This window comes from Pyxicephalus adspersus, chromosome 8 (genome assembly GCF_032062135.1).
Source record: "Pyxicephalus adspersus chromosome 8, UCB_Pads_2.0, whole genome shotgun sequence".
Lineage (NCBI taxonomy): Eukaryota > Metazoa > Chordata > Amphibia > Anura > Pyxicephalidae > Pyxicephalus > Pyxicephalus adspersus.
The window spans coordinates 72,261,909-72,279,350 of NC_092865.1; the positions used below are offsets into that span (position 1 = coordinate 72,261,909).

At 35.7% G+C, this 17,442-nt stretch overlaps 1 protein-coding gene across 2 annotated transcripts; it reads left to right on the top strand.

Moving 5' to 3' along the window:
* The first annotated feature begins 4,225 nt into the window (after window positions 1-4,225).
* On the top strand, window positions 4,226-15,658 carry SOX10 (SRY-box transcription factor 10). 2 transcript variants are annotated; one of them, XR_011922034.1, is made up of 5 exons: window positions 4,227-4,511; window positions 7,300-7,711; window positions 8,183-8,436; window positions 8,551-9,311; window positions 11,830-15,658. XR_011922034.1 is itself a non-coding variant. In XM_072421139.1 (4 exons), exons 2-4 carry the CDS (start codon window positions 7,320-7,322, stop codon window positions 9,225-9,227), a joined length of 1,323 nt encoding a protein of 440 aa, XP_072277240.1. In that variant the 5' UTR covers window positions 4,226-4,511; window positions 7,300-7,319; the 3' UTR covers window positions 9,228-11,823. The 2 variants fall into 2 exon arrangements, 1 of the variants encoding a protein (XP_072277240.1); XM_072421139.1 differs by lacking the exon at window positions 11,830-15,658 and having other exon boundaries at window positions 4,226-4,511; window positions 8,551-11,823.
* The last annotated feature ends 1,784 nt before the right edge of the window (window positions 15,659-17,442 follow it).

Sequence of the window (17,442 nt, forward strand, 5' to 3'; positions counted from 1 at the left end):
TTCTGGGGCTGTCCCTTAATAAAAAGATTTTGGAGGTTGGTAGTGTGGTTCACAATAAACCACCTGGTATCATTTCTCTCCTTTTCTCCTACCTGGGCTCTGTTTGGAGTTTTGTCTGAACAGGTCCGGGTAGCCAGGGGATGTGGTAGACTCCTTATGATTAAATCAATAGTGGCCAAGAAGGCGATTCTTCCAAAATGGATAAGTGCAGACCCCACTACCTTGAATGTATTTTTAGCAAAGCTGAGACACGTTTTCCAAATGGATTGGGTAGAGGCCACAATTCACAACATTTCTTTGAGCTATGGGAGTCATATATGGATATACTACCATTGGTAACTAATCAATGTATAATATCCATGTTTGAACAGACTCCCTGGTATGTAACCAGGCTATTGAACAATGACCCACCTGTAGTTTTATAATTAGTCCCACACAGAACCATATGAGTTTTTTAATGTATCTTTTATTGTAAGATTTTGTTTATCTACCTGTCATCGCACAATAATTGTTGGGCTTTGCTGAGTTAATGCCTGTATCTCTGTACTGTTTTTTTGTTAGTTTGTTATATGATGATTCACCTGTGTTAATATTCTCAGTAATGTTATCCCTGACTGTCTATAAATTCCTCTGTTGTTTGTTTGTTTGAAAAAAATCTACTGAAGTGAATGCTGCGTTAGGATGCCTCATTTTTTAGCTGGTAATCACTCACTATTGTTGTCCATAGTGTCCTAGCAGTTTACTTTAAAATTATTCAAAAACACAGAAAGATTAAACATTAGCTCTCAATAAAAGGCAATGCAAAGATGCACCCAACCTTAGTCAATCACTTCATTTGGATTTTAACATATGACATTCCTGGGTAATGTGAGATGTATCACAGTGCTGAAAAGGTTACAAAGCAGGTGCACTGAAAGTTTGAGAGTTCTTCTTCAGTCAATAACAGATCATACCTTTGATCACAAACGTATTTAATGGGAAACGATTATAGATCCTTAGGAACAATACTGACAAATAATTCAGCAGGGAGATAGGTAAATAATTTAACTCATCTCTGGTAACATCTATTGGCTGTATCCTAACAATACAAACAGGTGTACTTACAAGATGGGCAATGAGTCTTTGTTTCTTGTGTCTTACTGAAAACAGTCAGTTTGAATTATGCTGTGGATCTGATTGAGATTAAGCTAATTACTGCAACTGTATGATAGCCAGCTGTTTCTGAAGGTGTCATTTTAAAAGAATCACTTATTAAGAGTATTTTATTAGCCACAGGAAATGTTCTGTTTTTAACACTTATCTTATTGAGTAAAGTACTGCTTTTTTACCATCCAAATATTGGATTGGGTAGTAAAAGGTACCCTAATGGCTATTCAAAATGAACAAAGATTTAAAATGGTAAATGGTAAAGATTTAATAAATAAACACAAATAAAACTGAATCGCAATCAATTGATTCAAATTTTCATTGTGCCTTTGCAGAGACATAAAACAAAAAATAACATTGCTGCTGACAGTAAACACGTTTTCTATAAAAATCGTCCTAGTTTATTTCCCACAGCTTATGCCCTGGGAAAATAATTTGGTATTTTCACACTGTACATGCAGGGTTGATTTACTAAAGGAGTGTAGGCTAAATATTATAACTCTGCAAATAATTTTTTCTTAGCTTAGTGAATGCAAGTAAAATTCACTTTGTAATGAATACCAAATTACATGCAATGACATATATAAAATATTTTGGATTGCACATGGTTGAAGTCAACAAAATGAATATTCCCCTGCAAGGTATTGGTTAACTTTGCTTTGTGAACAGCCTATATTCCCCTGGTAAATTAACCTCTATGCCATACAACTTTAGCACAAAAATGTGTTATAACAGACTCCTAAGCAGACAGCTGATAAAAATAAACGCGTAATAAATCCACACATATGTTATAAACCCCAGCTATCTTGGCAACAAAGCTCCTCCCATAGTGGTGACATGCAGGGTCTCTGAAAAACGCTTAGAATATGGAGCCCATTTTAACAGTCTGAATAATGTGAACCAACCAGGTTCATTTCAAGAGAGAAGTACTTTCCAGCCAACCCACGCCTAGCTGTGTTGTTGCTCTAGTAAAGACGAATGCCTTTTCACCTGTCTCAGCCTGCTGGAGTCCAAAAAAACACAATTTTCAGTTTGTAGACTATCCACCTTTTGTGATCCTGAATGATCCTTTACCTACTGTAAAGGTATATATCCAATACATAAAAAAAGATAGAAAAATAAATCAAACTTCGTTCCCATACAATCCAGGTGTCAAGTCATTTCTATTCCATTAGATGAAGGAGGAAAATTCCACTGAACAAATCATACTCCACAATTTTCCAAAGGTTTAGCAAGGTCTTCATATTTAACAAGATGCTTCTCCTGGAAGACATATGTCCTGGAAGGCTCATCCCCTCCAGATGTAGAGATGCCCTATATGTCGGACAATTTGATGGAGGAAGACCTGGCCCCTGCAGGCAGATAGCTGTTTCCCCCAAGCCTGCATCTTCTCACTGACAGCCTTCGGCAGAGCCCAAAAACTCTTTATAATAAGCAGCTCTGTCCCCCTTTCATATCACATGATTTCAGTTCACCTGGAACGAACAAAGAGTGTACACACAAAGACAAGCCGAAAATCAAGAAAAAAAGAACCCATGAGCCAGGCCTAGAAAGATATTCAGTGTTTTCAATCTCGGGGAGGGAGGAGAGGAAGAGGAGGGGGGCCTGTGTATCCCTTATCAAACTTTCATTGCTCCTTTTTTTAAACACAAGAGTTATTGTGGTGAGTTTTTTAATGTCCCCTTTTTACTGTATGTAAGATTTCATTGTGCAGGCTTTTGGCCTAGCCTGGCTACGCCAATAAGACAGGACAATGGAAGGTCTATATGCAAGTGGCCTGCCCTTAGGACAAAAGCCTGCGTTGTCTCTAAAAGGGGGAGGGAAGGAGTTCAGGTACTTGAGGGGTGAAGATCATTGCAGAATTGCTGGAAATTAAAATAAGGAAAATCTACACAATTATCTAGATAAACTTCTTATATTTGAATCAAAGTCCCTCCAAAATATCATGTAAAGTTTTCAGTAATGTCCATATGACCTAATGGTAGCAAATCAGATTTGACTAATCGAATGCCAATGGTTGTAATAAAAAATGAAGAAACACTGCCATTTCAACTTGTCCTGTTACTGTCTCCTTTCTTAGAAAACTGTTTTGTGATTACAGGACATTTTTAATTTATCTACCAATTCTCACAGGCAGCAAGACAACACTTTCTAGGTAGAAATCGGACATGCTGTCAGATCAATAAGTCTGTTGAGCCTGTTTAATTTGTTTTAATGTTCTTCCTAAAGTGTAACTGTATTGACGCCTCCTCCTCCGCCCTTACTGGTACAATGGCATTTTGTAGTAGTTAGTAGTTTATGTATACATGTGACTTTATAAACTTCGCTCCCCTGGGAAGACAGTTGCCAGTTAAAGTTCTTTTTTTTCTAAAACAAGGGCACCAACAATTGCACACTGTTCGTGCTTTTGCTCATATGAGGACATGGGACCCTAAGGCTATGCATGACATCCTCTGTCTGCCTTCTCCTCCTACATAACATACCTACACAGACTCATCACACATCTGCAGAGTATGCCGCTTTGGCCTGTTTCTAAGCCTTATTAAATATAGGTAAAAACGAGAACTGCAACACTTTTGAAGTTTCTTTAACCTGAGTGTAATTTGATGCAGTCAGGGAGACTTGGTATAGATGGTGCAAATGGTTTCGCTGTCCCCAGTTTAAAGGGTTCCTAAACTTTTTATGTTTGTATACAAGATGTGTTTCTGTACTACATAATAGGTAGTGCCAAGGCAGAGAATAAGATCTGTGGATTAGTGAATCAGGTTTGGATTAGAAGTGAATAAAAGAGCTGTTGTGAAAGCTGTAACTCTGGATTAGTTGTGGATACAGTTCAGCTGACGTGCAGTGCCAGTGCTTTGCATATTACTTTGCTCCTACAAACCTAAACATTGGCTTTCATATTGCTCTTAGGTAAAGTGATTGACTTCCACATATTCATTATTATTATTTTATTAATACTTTAGGTCAGATGTGGGAGTATTAATTTTATTCAAACTTTAAGAAAAATATACATGTTGTTTAAACAGCCGATATATTGTCTTTTTATCACATCTACCATTTAATGCATTTTACAAAAACGAGCTACGCAAGAAATGTTAATGCTTGCTTTAAAAAAGTGGAGAATCTTATATTTTTGTGTTCATTTTCTTGGCAGAAAAGGTGCATCTTGCTCTTAGTCTCCACCCCTTCATTGGTGGCAGCCAATTAGAGAGGCCAAGGACTGTTTGAGAAAAGCTTTGCCTTAAATGCATGGGGAGAAGTGATCAGGGCAGCGAACAGAGCATCATTCAGATAGGAGAACAGAGCCTCTATTACTGACACAGCATCCAGCCAGCACACCTCCTACCACCAAGGCTCACTAGGTACGTTTTGCATTCCTACTCTTCCTGCTTCACTTCTCCCTTCAAGCCACATTTTCTGATCCCCACTATATACAATTTTAAATCACAGCTTGGTTCAGTGCTGTTACTTATGTTTGCCTAAATGTATTCTAAATAATAGGCTTCATTAATAAAGCTGCAATTATATATAATTTATTTGAATACCATTATTTCAATATATTTTTAAAACATATACTCCCATATAAGGAAAACAGATTAGATCTGTTGCTTTTCCAAAGTTGTTTTTTTTTTCATCTTTATGATTACCAATACTTCAGCCAGCTTTATCTAGTTTACTAAATCTTTGCTAATCACTTACTTTTTTTCTGTTATGTTAATAATAATGTAATGTTACATTCGTCTCTATTTTGTAGTCTTAAGTAAAAGTTTTTTTCATGTTTACCAAAACTAGATCATTGCTTTTATTCCACTTTTCTCCCAAAATACCATTCTTACTTTCTTGTGAATGCATAAAAATGTCATAATTGCTTTCCTCCTTCTATCAATTCCTATAATTTTATTCTTAGGAGTTAATGTCCTCATTTTTCAATTTATTTAACTTTATTTTCTATTCATTTATTTTCTACTTTGCACATCTTCTTTTCTCTTGAAATGTGGCAGAATAAATTTATGCAGTTGAATTGTTCTGATGCTTTATGTTTAAACAGTTGGGACATTAACTTGTTTAGGAAATTTGATGGTTAAATATCTACATGTATTAAAATGGTACATTTTTGTGTGGATATAATTTGAAATGGATTTTTTCTTTGGAAAAAAAACAGTTATTGCATAGATTCTGTTACAAACATTGCCATTAGTTTTGTGGTCTGTCAGAATGGGCCGTGTTGATTTTTGTATTAGAGAATACATGTATATCTAATATGAGCAAATCTATGTAATATAAAATGCTTGCACTATCTTTTGTTTTAGAAATCATAGACAAAACTGTCTAGGATTGGACAAATCTCATTAATTTTCATTTACTTATCCCTCCGTTTCTCATATGTCTACTTTAAATTCCCACGTACTTTGTCTTCTTCCTAAATTAGGATATGATTATGAAATATTTTTTAACATTTCTAATAAGATAATGAATATTACAGAAAATCACTTTTCCTTACTGAGTGAGAGATCTGCACTGATTTTGTTAGCTAGTCAAAGCTTAAGATCATTAGTAAAAATGCAATATGTTACTCTCACATTTGCTGTTTCGGCAATATTGCTAAAACACTAAAGAATCAAAACAACAAACTAAAACACAAGTGAAGCCAACTAAATTAATTAGCTAAAACAAAACGAAAACTCTTTCCGTGTATACAAAGTTAACTGTGGTAGCTCTACCATTATGATTATAAAATATAATATATATTATATTAATATATTATATACTATTATTAATTGATTATTAATATTATTTCTAATTAATACATATGAGAAAATACAAGTGCCAAACAAGATAATTATCATGAATCGTTGAAAAATTAAAGGAACTAGAAAGTAGAAAATGTCACGCTTTAATAGAAGAAATAATTTATGAAATATAGATGTAAGGATAGATAGATAATATAATATGTGATACCTATTGTTTTCTTGATGCCTTGCTACAAAATAATACCAATATTTGAAGTTTTTTTTTTATTATTAGCCTAAATTCACTATTTTTATGTGAATTTATTAGCTATCCATATGCTTTTATTGGAACACTAGTTAATAATTTTACTTTCAGTTATCTTTATGAGTATTTGAAGATTCAGGAAAAAACAATATTAGAATTTAACAAAAATACTCAGGGATTCCTTTTTATGCATCAACAGTTATATTAAAATTACTTTTAAACTACTACAATACTTCTACTATATTTCCGGTAAAAGAAAAACCTGTTCCACATACCTGTTATTATAGACTGTTCCTGTAATTCTCCTGATTTTATTGCATTATCATTTTAGAACAGGTTAGCATGGCTTATGTAAAACTGAGTGCTAAATAAATCTATACAAATCTCTAGTTGGAAGGTTATTGGTGGATAACCTACAATTCAGGAATTTAATATGTATTTTGGTTAAAAATGTGTTAAATATTCAACCAGTAAATACAGCAAAATAAACCTTATCTAAACAGAGCGGTAATTAAAAGGCATGTGTTTTAAACATTGTTTGCATGATAAAAAAAAGAATGGAAATATACAGTTACTTTGTTAGTTAAATCTTCTTTCTGCATAGATTTCCTGTTTAGGGAAGGATTTGTATGGCTTTAATAGCATGCAGCCACTAACAACATAATATTTAGAGATTATTGTTGACAAAAATTAGTCTTATGCTGAACACTGAACAATGCCCTTTGTAGTTTTATTCGGAGATTTTTTAAAGAAGTGATCTTTAACCATGGTGCCAATGAAAAAATAATTTTTGGAAGGACTTAACTACCTAACAAGAACACTAAAAACATATTTCTTAAAGATAATTTGGTACAGTATACACAAAGATGAAAAACTCACATAACTATGTATTCTGTGACTACATTTTTTCATGCTGAGATGATCAATAACACTTTCTTAAAAAAATTTACACAGAATTTAGAGACAACTGTCCTTTATTATTTTGTAAACATTGCTGATAGAAACTTGGCAGGATTTGGCTGTAACTTTTACCCTGTTGTGTAAATGCTAAGAAATAAGAATAGATATCTTCACTGTGCTTTGGAAAGTATTTGATATTGGTATATGCCACCAGGAAGGCAAACAATGTAACAATGTTATGCTTGACTATTCCAGTTTCAGGTGAAAGATACACCATGAGTGACGATCAGAGTCTGTCAGAAGTTGACATGAGCCCTGTTGGGTCTGAGGATCCCTCCTTAACACCTGAACCTTTGGCATCCCATTCCCACTCTGGCCCAGATGACGATGATGATGATGAAGGAAAAGTGAAAAAAGAACATGATTCTGAAGATGAAAGATTTCCTGTCTGCATTCGTGAAGCTGTCTCCCAGGTTCTGAGCGGTTATGACTGGACATTAGTCCCTATGCCAGTCAGGGTCAATGGTGGCAATAAATCTAAACCTCATGTGAAGCGGCCCATGAATGCTTTCATGGTATGGGCTCAAGCTGCCCGTCGAAAGTTGGCTGACCAGTATCCACATCTTCACAATGCAGAGCTAAGCAAGACATTGGGAAAGCTTTGGAGGTATGGAATCTATATAAACTCTGCATGACACATATTCGCCAAAGAAGTAGTGAACTCAGTTGTGTGTGTCTCTTATCACTTATTTAATTACTTTGTTCCTAAGTAGAAGTAGGGTCCTGTGGACTGTATTGATCCTATTTCTGTTGCTTATGTCAAAGAAGATTTTAAAATAAACTAGAACTTTACATATGGTTCTGGTACTGCTGGCCTCTATGGTAAAGCACCTGTTGACTGGCTGTATTTGGCTTAAGACCAAGCATAAATCTATAAAGTCAGAGGAAACTCGAAATTCTTGATATGCATTCATGTCAGTGACTAAGAAAGTCTTAAAGCATTTGGATCAGCATAACTGGCAGGAAACTTAAGTAGACGGGAATTACTTTAGGAATAAATATGTTATAGTATTCCCCCAGCTTCCTAAACTCTCATACACTATTTGATAAACATTATTGATCACTTTTTTTTATACAGATTACTAAATGAGAATGATAAAAGACCCTTCATAGAAGAAGCAGAAAGATTGAGAATGCAACACAAGAAGGACCATCCAGATTATAAGTACCAGCCTCGTAGAAGGAAGAATGGAAAACCCACATCTGGTGAGGGAGATGGATCCTCAGAAACTGAAGGGGGTGCTGCCTCCATACAGGCACACTACAAAAACTCACACCTGGACCATAGACATGGCTCCCCTATGTCAGATGGGAATTCAGAACACTCAACAGGTAATGTAAATTACAACTTAACATGTCTGATCATTTTAAAATAGGCAGCATATTTAAAAAGAAATTAGGTTTTTGTAATTAATTTTAATTTTTTCTTTTATTTTATTATTTTAGGCCAAAGTCATGGTCCTCCCACTCCACCAACAACACCAAAAACAGAACTTCAAGCAGGAAAATCTGAGGGCAAGAGGGATGGCTCTCGATCTCTGGCAGAAGGAGGGAAACCCCACATTGATTTTGGCAATGTAGATATTGGGGAAATAAGCCACGACGTCATGTCCAACATGGAGACATTTGACGTCAATGAATTTGATCAGTACCTTCCACCCAATGGTCATGCTGCACACGCAAGCCACATTGGGGGTTACACCTCCAGCTATGGCCTCAGTGGAGCTCTGGCTGCCGGTCCCTCTGCTTGGGCTCTTGCAAAGCAACATGCTCCAACTGTCGCAGACTCAAAGGCTCAAGTGAAGACAGAAAGTTCAACCACAAGCCATTATACAGAGCAGCCGTCAACATCTCAGCTGACCTACACTTCACTGGGGCTGCCTCATTATGGCTCAGCATTTCCTTCCATCTCCAGACCACAGTTTGACTACTCAGACCACCAACCATCAAGTTCCTATTACAGCCATTCAAGTCAAGCCTCTGGCCTCTATTCAGCATTCTCGTATATGGGCCCTCCTCAACGTCCACTTTACACTGCAATCTCTGATTCTCCTAGTGTGGCTCCATCACATAGCCCAACACATTGGGAACAGCCAGTGTATACCACGCTGTCAAGACCCTGAGAATTACTGAGAAACAGACAAAGGAAGGACATCTCTCGGAGAGCAACGTGCTCCGACGGGGTCCTCCCACGGCTCAAATCCCAGGTAGAATCCGGATTCCAAGAGCACCAGGAAACTTTACCCGGTTTCTACGGGCCCCTGGGAAAGACGGAGACCAGGGAAAAATGGGTCTTTTCTTTGAAATAATATAAAGCTCCAGTGTAAAAATGGTGGGGTAGGATAGCAGGGCAATGCAGGGATGGGGGAAGGGAATAAAATTATACACCAATCATGAACTAGTGTCTCCCAAATTAGGGAGGGAGCTGCAACATCTGACGTGGTAGTGGCTTTGATCCTAGGCACCAGTTTGTCTAGTAAAATTGACTATGTACAGCCATTGGCTGCAGAAGGCAAATTCTTATCTGAATGCAGCTTGACTTTTTTTATCCAGTTAACCTGGGCTGCTAACCTATTTGAAATAAGGGATAGTCCAAAAAACATTAATCAACATAACATCTTGGAAATCAGAAGATTACTACTTTTTCCTATTCGCTTGTCCACAGCATAAGAGAAAATGAATATTAGCGTATGATGGAAATTTTGATACAGTTGTTGTTTTTATCTCTACCAGTCATGTCTACATGGATGGTGAGCTAACAAAGCTGTATCCTAATAATCCTGAAAAACTAGAACAAGTGAAGGCAGGGGATTCTTACTCCAGTAGTAATCCACTCATTGTCCAGTGGTCTGTGAAACAAAAGTACATCTATCTCCAATGTCTGGAGTTACTGTTGGGTGCAGTAAAATGGCCAACATTTGGCTTATATATTCATCCACAGTACTGTGCAATTCTCTATAAGTCTCTTGAAAAACAAGATGGTATTTTAATTTCAGCAAAATAATACTGATGTCATGCATTCTACAACAAAATATATATACTAATTTACAAGCAGAAATTATCATGAGGTTAAAAACAAGCAACAGCAAGAATATGAAATTCCTGTTTAATAATAATTAGTTAATAAATCAGAAACATTCTGCACACCATACCGTATTTGGTATGATGGGATTTCAGGCAATAAATGAAGGCAACCCAGATAACAGCCAAAACTGCATAGAAATGCCAACATTCCAGGAATTTCGTGTTATTTTAAGATGTTACCCATGTTATTATGAAAGCATTTAAATGCCATGGAGTTCTGCATTTCAATAAAGGTCTGAATACCCCAAAAATGTTGAGACCCAAAAACTATACTTTCACAGGTATTCCTGAAATGCTGAAAACTATATACAAATGCATTTTTTAATATTTAGTTATAGTGATGTGTACTATAGTGTACTATAGTATAGTACAACACTCTTAACAGAAGTATGCAAATATCAAGCATATCAGTAAAAATAAAAATAAAATAAAAACCCTTGTATAGTTATACCTCAGACTTCAAAGCTCCCCTGCAGTAAAACAGATATAGAGGCTTTCTACTTTTGATAAGGACATTGTGCACCACCCATTATGTAAATATAAACCTTTTGGAATATTTGAATTCATAGGACAATTTAAAATTTAAACAAAATAAAATTTAAAATATTAGTGACTATTAATGGGATAGGACTCCCTATCATTGATTCAAATTTCTTTATTCTTACAAAAGGGAGGGTTTACAATACCTTTAAAAAAGTATCAAACAATTTAAAGGTTTAAAATGTCTTCCTGTCTTCAGTCAGGAATCTTGTGTGGAAGTTTACATATTTTTATAAGGTTTTAGATATGTCAGTGATAGGTAAAAATGGTATAAATACTTTTAGACCTTTAGCAAAAGGGCTCTTAAATCAATATCTCATAAATAGTGTGAGCTAAAATTGTTAAAAAATGTATGTTCTAACTATATGTCAAAAGTAATTGAACTGGAGATACTGCATCAGTAAGTCATCACGCATCGCTCATGAATTTCTGGGATATGTAAAGTTCACACAATCCTGAAGAGTGCCATTTTAGATTCAAATAAAACTATCTACTGACATTTCATCTAACAAGATACTATGAAGTATGTTTATCAGGATAAAAAAATGGAAGCAGTAAAAGCAATATGTAAATATAAAAATATATATATCTAAATATATATTTTTGTTTTTCAAAGGTGTGATGAGGCAGGTGCTTTTATACCAAAAAATGTCTCGATAGACTTTGGTTTTTACCATTTTTTTTGGTTTAGTTTTGGGTTTATCATAAACAGAGGGACGTAAACCCTTTCACCCATTTGGGAATTATTGTTTTTTGACAAAATATTCTTAACCCATTTGGCATTACATTTTTGATACTTTCTTCAATGCCCAGATTAATCCTAGTGTATAACAAAATTTGTCCCTTCCTCCATCGGTCTATTCAGCTACAGAAGGATTTGTTTTCAATGTCTGTCTTTTCTTTCTTATAATGTGTAATTGTATCTATCTTATTTATGTAAATATTATACTTATCTACTCTGTTCTTCTGATTTGTCATTCTTTTAACTGTTCATAAACGTATATGAAATATAAAAATAAAATGAAAGTTAAGTTTTTCTGGAATGTTGAATGTATAATCCTATATACATTTGATTTACTTTTTATTTTTTTCTTATCATAGGAACCTGAAGCACAACAGAATTGACATCAGGCACAGAACTTCCATCTCCCAGTGCCTTTGACAACAAAAATGAGATTGATTGTTTATTGGTGTCTACAAATTTGTACAATTTGGGTGGGGAATTATGTTTAGTAAGAGAACAATAGTAACAGTACAATAATTCTGCATATAAAATAAAGATAGGCTGATACTGATTACTGCTAATTGTAGTAACGTTCTCACTTGGTAGGTAGGGAACAGAAGTAAAAATGTCTTGAGCTCTGACTACATTGCTTAGATTTGTCCACAAATTCAGTAATTACTTCCATTTTCAGGTGAGATTTACAGGCCTTTATAATAAAAGTACAAATCACAAATTTGTGATAAGGGACTTTATCTAAAGATTTAGGGTTATTACATGTAGTGAGTAGCAGGTCCTGGGATACCTAAAAAGTGTTCATATAAGGAAACAAAAAGATATATTTATTTGTAGACTCCAGCTCTACTAGACACATAAAGCACAATAAACAATTACCTTTAGATTACCAATAAAATGCTAGGAATTTGGATCATGTAAAAACAAAAGCTGGTTCATGAAGTTTATCTTAAGCTAAATGTATTATGTATAGTATATTGTTCTTATTTGTATTGCATTTCAAGGCAGCAGGACATGTCCTATAATTGCCTAGCTGTTACGAAGGAACATGCACAGGTTTCTGATGCTTAAACTATTGATTGAAGGTAAAATCTTTTTTTAGTCCTGAATAAGACAGGAATGGGGTGGTCCAGTGGGGACAACAGTGTAACAACTGCCTAAAGCTGACCAGACAATATACAATGTGATTGTACAACCTTTAGATTTACCATCAGCTATGTAGTATGAAAGCCAGCCCAAATAAGTATTTTAGGTTTGAATTTACATTTAGTTATTTGGCTAATCCAAAGGAAATTGTACATCCAAACTATATGGTATACAGGCTTTTCCCTAACTTTGGATTGATTTTCTGGATTTGACTAATCATTATTCTATCAATATGAACAAAAACAGATTGGGCTGTGTATAAACCCTGGCTACAGGGTATTAATATCCTAATATAGGATTAAGCACAATATTATGGAGTTTTCATTAATGTGGCTTGCAGAAAGCAAGGCAGTGGGCCTAATTTAATAAAACTCTCCAAGACACACTACTATGGGAGAACCTGGGAGATCCAGCAAACCTGGAATAGATATGGTCCATAACTGAAAACATTTGTCAGCTAATAGCAAAGGAATTTGGAGAAATCCATTCCAGGTTTTCTGGATCACCCAGGCTCACCCATGCTAGTCTATCTTCTCAAGTCTTGTAGAGTTTTATTAAATCAAGCCCATTACGTACCTTCAGCATTGTGGCAGTCTAGCTTCTCTAAATTGTTCATGCACTGAGACCAGCCATAGAGAATAATGGCCTTCTGCATTCTAATCTCAGCAATCCTCTCAATGGCCAGGCCTCATGAACAACTTTCTAGTGGACTCATAAAACAGCTCACAATGTAAAAATACTCAGCTCCAGGCCATGAGCAAATGCTGAAGTTTTTGCATCTGAGGTTTTTAGTTATTTTTTTACAATGTGATAATGGTCAAGGGTTAATTTTAAAACTGAAGTTAACCTTTATACGTATATGTAGGTACATATGAAAAGCATACATAGACAAAATACTCCATCTACAGTTCCGACGCAAAGACAAGCAAAAACAAAAATATTCTGCACAGGCACAAGAGAAAGTATGAATGAGTATGTTTTCCTACCTAGTCATATCACATAATATTTAGAGGGTTATACTATATACTAAATATTGAATAAATGTCTGTACCTATTCATTATAAAAATATATATATTTACATTAAAATGTTTTAACTAATGGAAACACTATAATCACTTTTCCTTTAGTTGTTTTGATACACAATCATTTGTCAAAAGTTAGAATAGGTAGGGAATCAGTTGCAGTACTAAATCATAATAAAACAGCTTTTTAACATCAGTGAGTGATGGAGTGATATGTGTGAGTGATGTGAGATTGGTGGACTGTCACTGTATGATCGAGGATCTGCGTGCCTAGGAGGGAATTGTGATATTTTCATCAGTGCTTACACTTATATCTACATTATTTTAGTCATGGGAAATGGTATATACACCCATGGAAATGATCAACTTTTTCAACATATATTAACAGGCAAACATTAGATCTTTCAACAAACAGTGCACATAATAATATAATAGAAATATTAATAAATGTAATAGTTTACCATGCCGGGTATTGTACAAGTTAGTGACCATGTTGCATTTTTCATATTCCTATCTGTGTCTGACTGACTCTCTGTAAAATTCCTTCAGTTCCAGTTTAAGGGCCTTTTAGTGGTGCCATGCTGTTGACAGCTCTTGGGCCCATAGCAAATTGATGATCTTCAATCCACAACTGCTCAGGGAAAAGAGCCATTTAACATGAAGTTGCATGCTAAGAAAGGGTCCCAATGCTCGTATTCATTTAAAGGGTAGAGGTTGGGGGCACTGTTGTTTTTGCAGCTTTGAGTTTATGGGTTTACTTCAATTAACCGCTCCTCATCTTATGGAGATTCAAATCAGGACATTACCTAGGCAGTTCCTAACCCTCAGTTACTTTTGTTTGAGCAATTATTTGGTGGATTTGCCAGTGTATCTCATATAATTGTGTTAAAACATCCATTTCAACTTTTGGACAGATGGCATCACATATTTTTCAAGCATTCTTTTATACAATACAGGTTTCATAGCTTACTTGATGACTGCAAGCTGCCTTGACCAGCAATTTACTGAGGCAGCAATTTCCACCACCATACTTCAAAGTTGGTATATAAATCTTTATGTATGATCCAAACTCTATACTTGCACTAAGGTGTTTTTTTTTCTGGTATACCTCTCATACATTTTTATTTGATGCTGTCTCTTTCTGACAGAGGTTCTCAGAGATCTCTTTTAGCATCAGGCAGCTAAATAGCCCTGATTTATTAAAGTTCTCCAAGGCTGGAGAGAATACACTTTCATCAGTGAAGCTGAGTAATTGAGCAACTGTGGAATGGTTTTTCTAAAATAAAACTATTAGCAAATGTTTTCAATCCTGGGCCAGATCCATTCCAGGTTTGCTGGATCACCCAGCTTCACTGATGAAAGTGTATTCTCTCCAGCCTTGGAGAACTTTATTAAATCAGAGCCAAGGTCTAAATATGCTTGACTGTCCAGACAAGGGCAAATTATTTGCGTTGTAAGCCACTATAGTGGAATTGCCTATATATAGTGATCATTTAAATATATTTCTAGACTCATAAGCATTCACAACCTCATATCTGAGGGATCTTTTTTGATCTTAGTATGATAACTCCATACACACTAATAACAAAGAGGACACAGGACCTCTATAACCAATGTTACAATGAAATTAATATGACAGGTTCTTCCAGAATACACCTGCTTGACATTCCTATTATAGACACCTAATCTGAAACACCTAATTCTAATTCAGTAGATTTGAAGTAGTTGTAATGGGATGCACTAAATATATTTACTAGTTTATAAATCTGCTTCTTTGTTAGTTTAGATTTTTTTTATGAATGCGACATGAAATTGGTTGTTGGCAGTGTTTAAATGAAAATCTAATTTTTGCTTTGTTTAAAATGCTATAAAACTCCATTTCCATGAGCTGTGCCTACTTTTTCACAGGCATTGTTACTGTACATGAATGGGTAATAGGGACATTATAAAGTAGCTAAGTGTAATGGGTTACACATGGTGTCCTTTGTGCTCCTTCCCATTTAGACCCCTCCCCAGGACCAAACCCTCAGTCTCCAGTTCCTCATGATCATATCATACAGCCAAGAAAACAAAGGCCCTATTTTATGGAACCCTTGAGAATTTGACCCCGGAAAAGCCAGAACTGCTCTCGCAGATTTACACACAAAGCCTCGTCTGCAAGGATGAAATTTCACATCCCCAATGTGATTAAGGGATTCTGCAGTAGGACGCTGGCCTGATTAGCTAATTAACTGTTTGGTCAAATTTAACCTCACAGTTACAGAAAATATGACTGCCAGACCTTTGTTCTGCCTAATAAGTAAACAATCTTTTGCAGGTAAAAAAGAATAATATGAGTAGGACTTCATACACGTCCACTGGAGAAACCATAATAATATACCACACAATAATAATAATACCACACACACTGCTTTTTACTAAAGGTTGGCCAGATCGGCAAGGTTATTGAAGCTTTAAGGTCTGGTATTTGGGAAATTTACTTGTTCTGAATTGTAAGTAAGGTACAGCGAGTGTAGTAATGTGGCACTATATACACAATCCCAATCCCCCCTTCACTTCAAACTTTTAATGCTAAACTTCAGTCTAATTAATAATAACGTACCTGAAGCCCACAGTTCTCTTGTTAAATGTGACCCAATTCTCAAAATATTGTCTTGCCCATTTTACTAGCCTTTTTCTCATTATTTTCTCATCTCAGCAGTCAGGGGGATTGTACTTCCAGATGCCTGTTTTCATCCTGTGACACAGGTGTACCCTATACATTACAGCTTTATTAAGCCATCCACATGCAGCTTTAATGGTTGCTGGCATTTTGGGGAGTTTGGTCCGGGTGGATGTCTCTTGTAATTATGATATATCTGTTCATAGGTTCAGAGGTAGAGCAGATTAATAGAGTCACCTTTTTAAGGTTTAGTTCAGATTGATGGAGTTACCACCTTCCCAGTACAAAAGAAATGTCTGGAAAGGCAATGACTCTGGTACAGCGAAGCCTCATGGATCTGCCCTGGATAATTGTTTAGTGCAGCATTTTGACAGCAGTCAGTGAGTAGTATGTATCACCGCATGTGACCAAGAAAGCGGAGCTATGAGAAGGAATTTAAAGTTACATAGTTACATAGTAGGTTAGGTTGAAAAAAGTCCATCAAGTTCAACCACTATGGAAATAAACATATCCCACATACAAAACCCTATAAGACATAGTGGGTCCAGAGGAAGCTAAAAAAACCCTGGTACAATTTGCTTCAACAGGGGAAAAAATACCTTCCTGATTCCATGAGGTAATTGGATGTGCCCTGGATCAACAGTCTGTGTAATCATTACTTTAAAGCCTTAATCCCCAGTTATATTCTGTGCATCTTGAAATCATCCAGCTTTTTCTTAAAGCAATCTATAGTAGTTGCTGAAATTACTTCCTTAGGGAGCCGATTCCACATTTTCACAACCCTTACAGTGAAGAATCCCTTCCTTATCCGGAGCTTAAACTTCTTTTCCTCCAGATGCAAAGAGTGTTCTCTTGTTCTTTGTAATGATCTCAAAGTGAATAATTGGGATGAAAGTTCTCTATATGGACCATTTATATATTTATACAGGGTTATCATATCCTCCCTTATACGTCTCTTCTCAAAGAAGAATAGATTCAGTTCAGCTAATCTCTCCTCATAGCTGAGCTCCTCCATTCCTTTTATTAATTTAGTTGCCCTTCTCTGCACTCTCTCCAATTCCACAATGTCCTTTTTGTGAACTGGTGCCGAAAACTGGACTGCATATTCCAGATGTGGTCTGACCAATGCTTTGTACAGGGGCAGGAT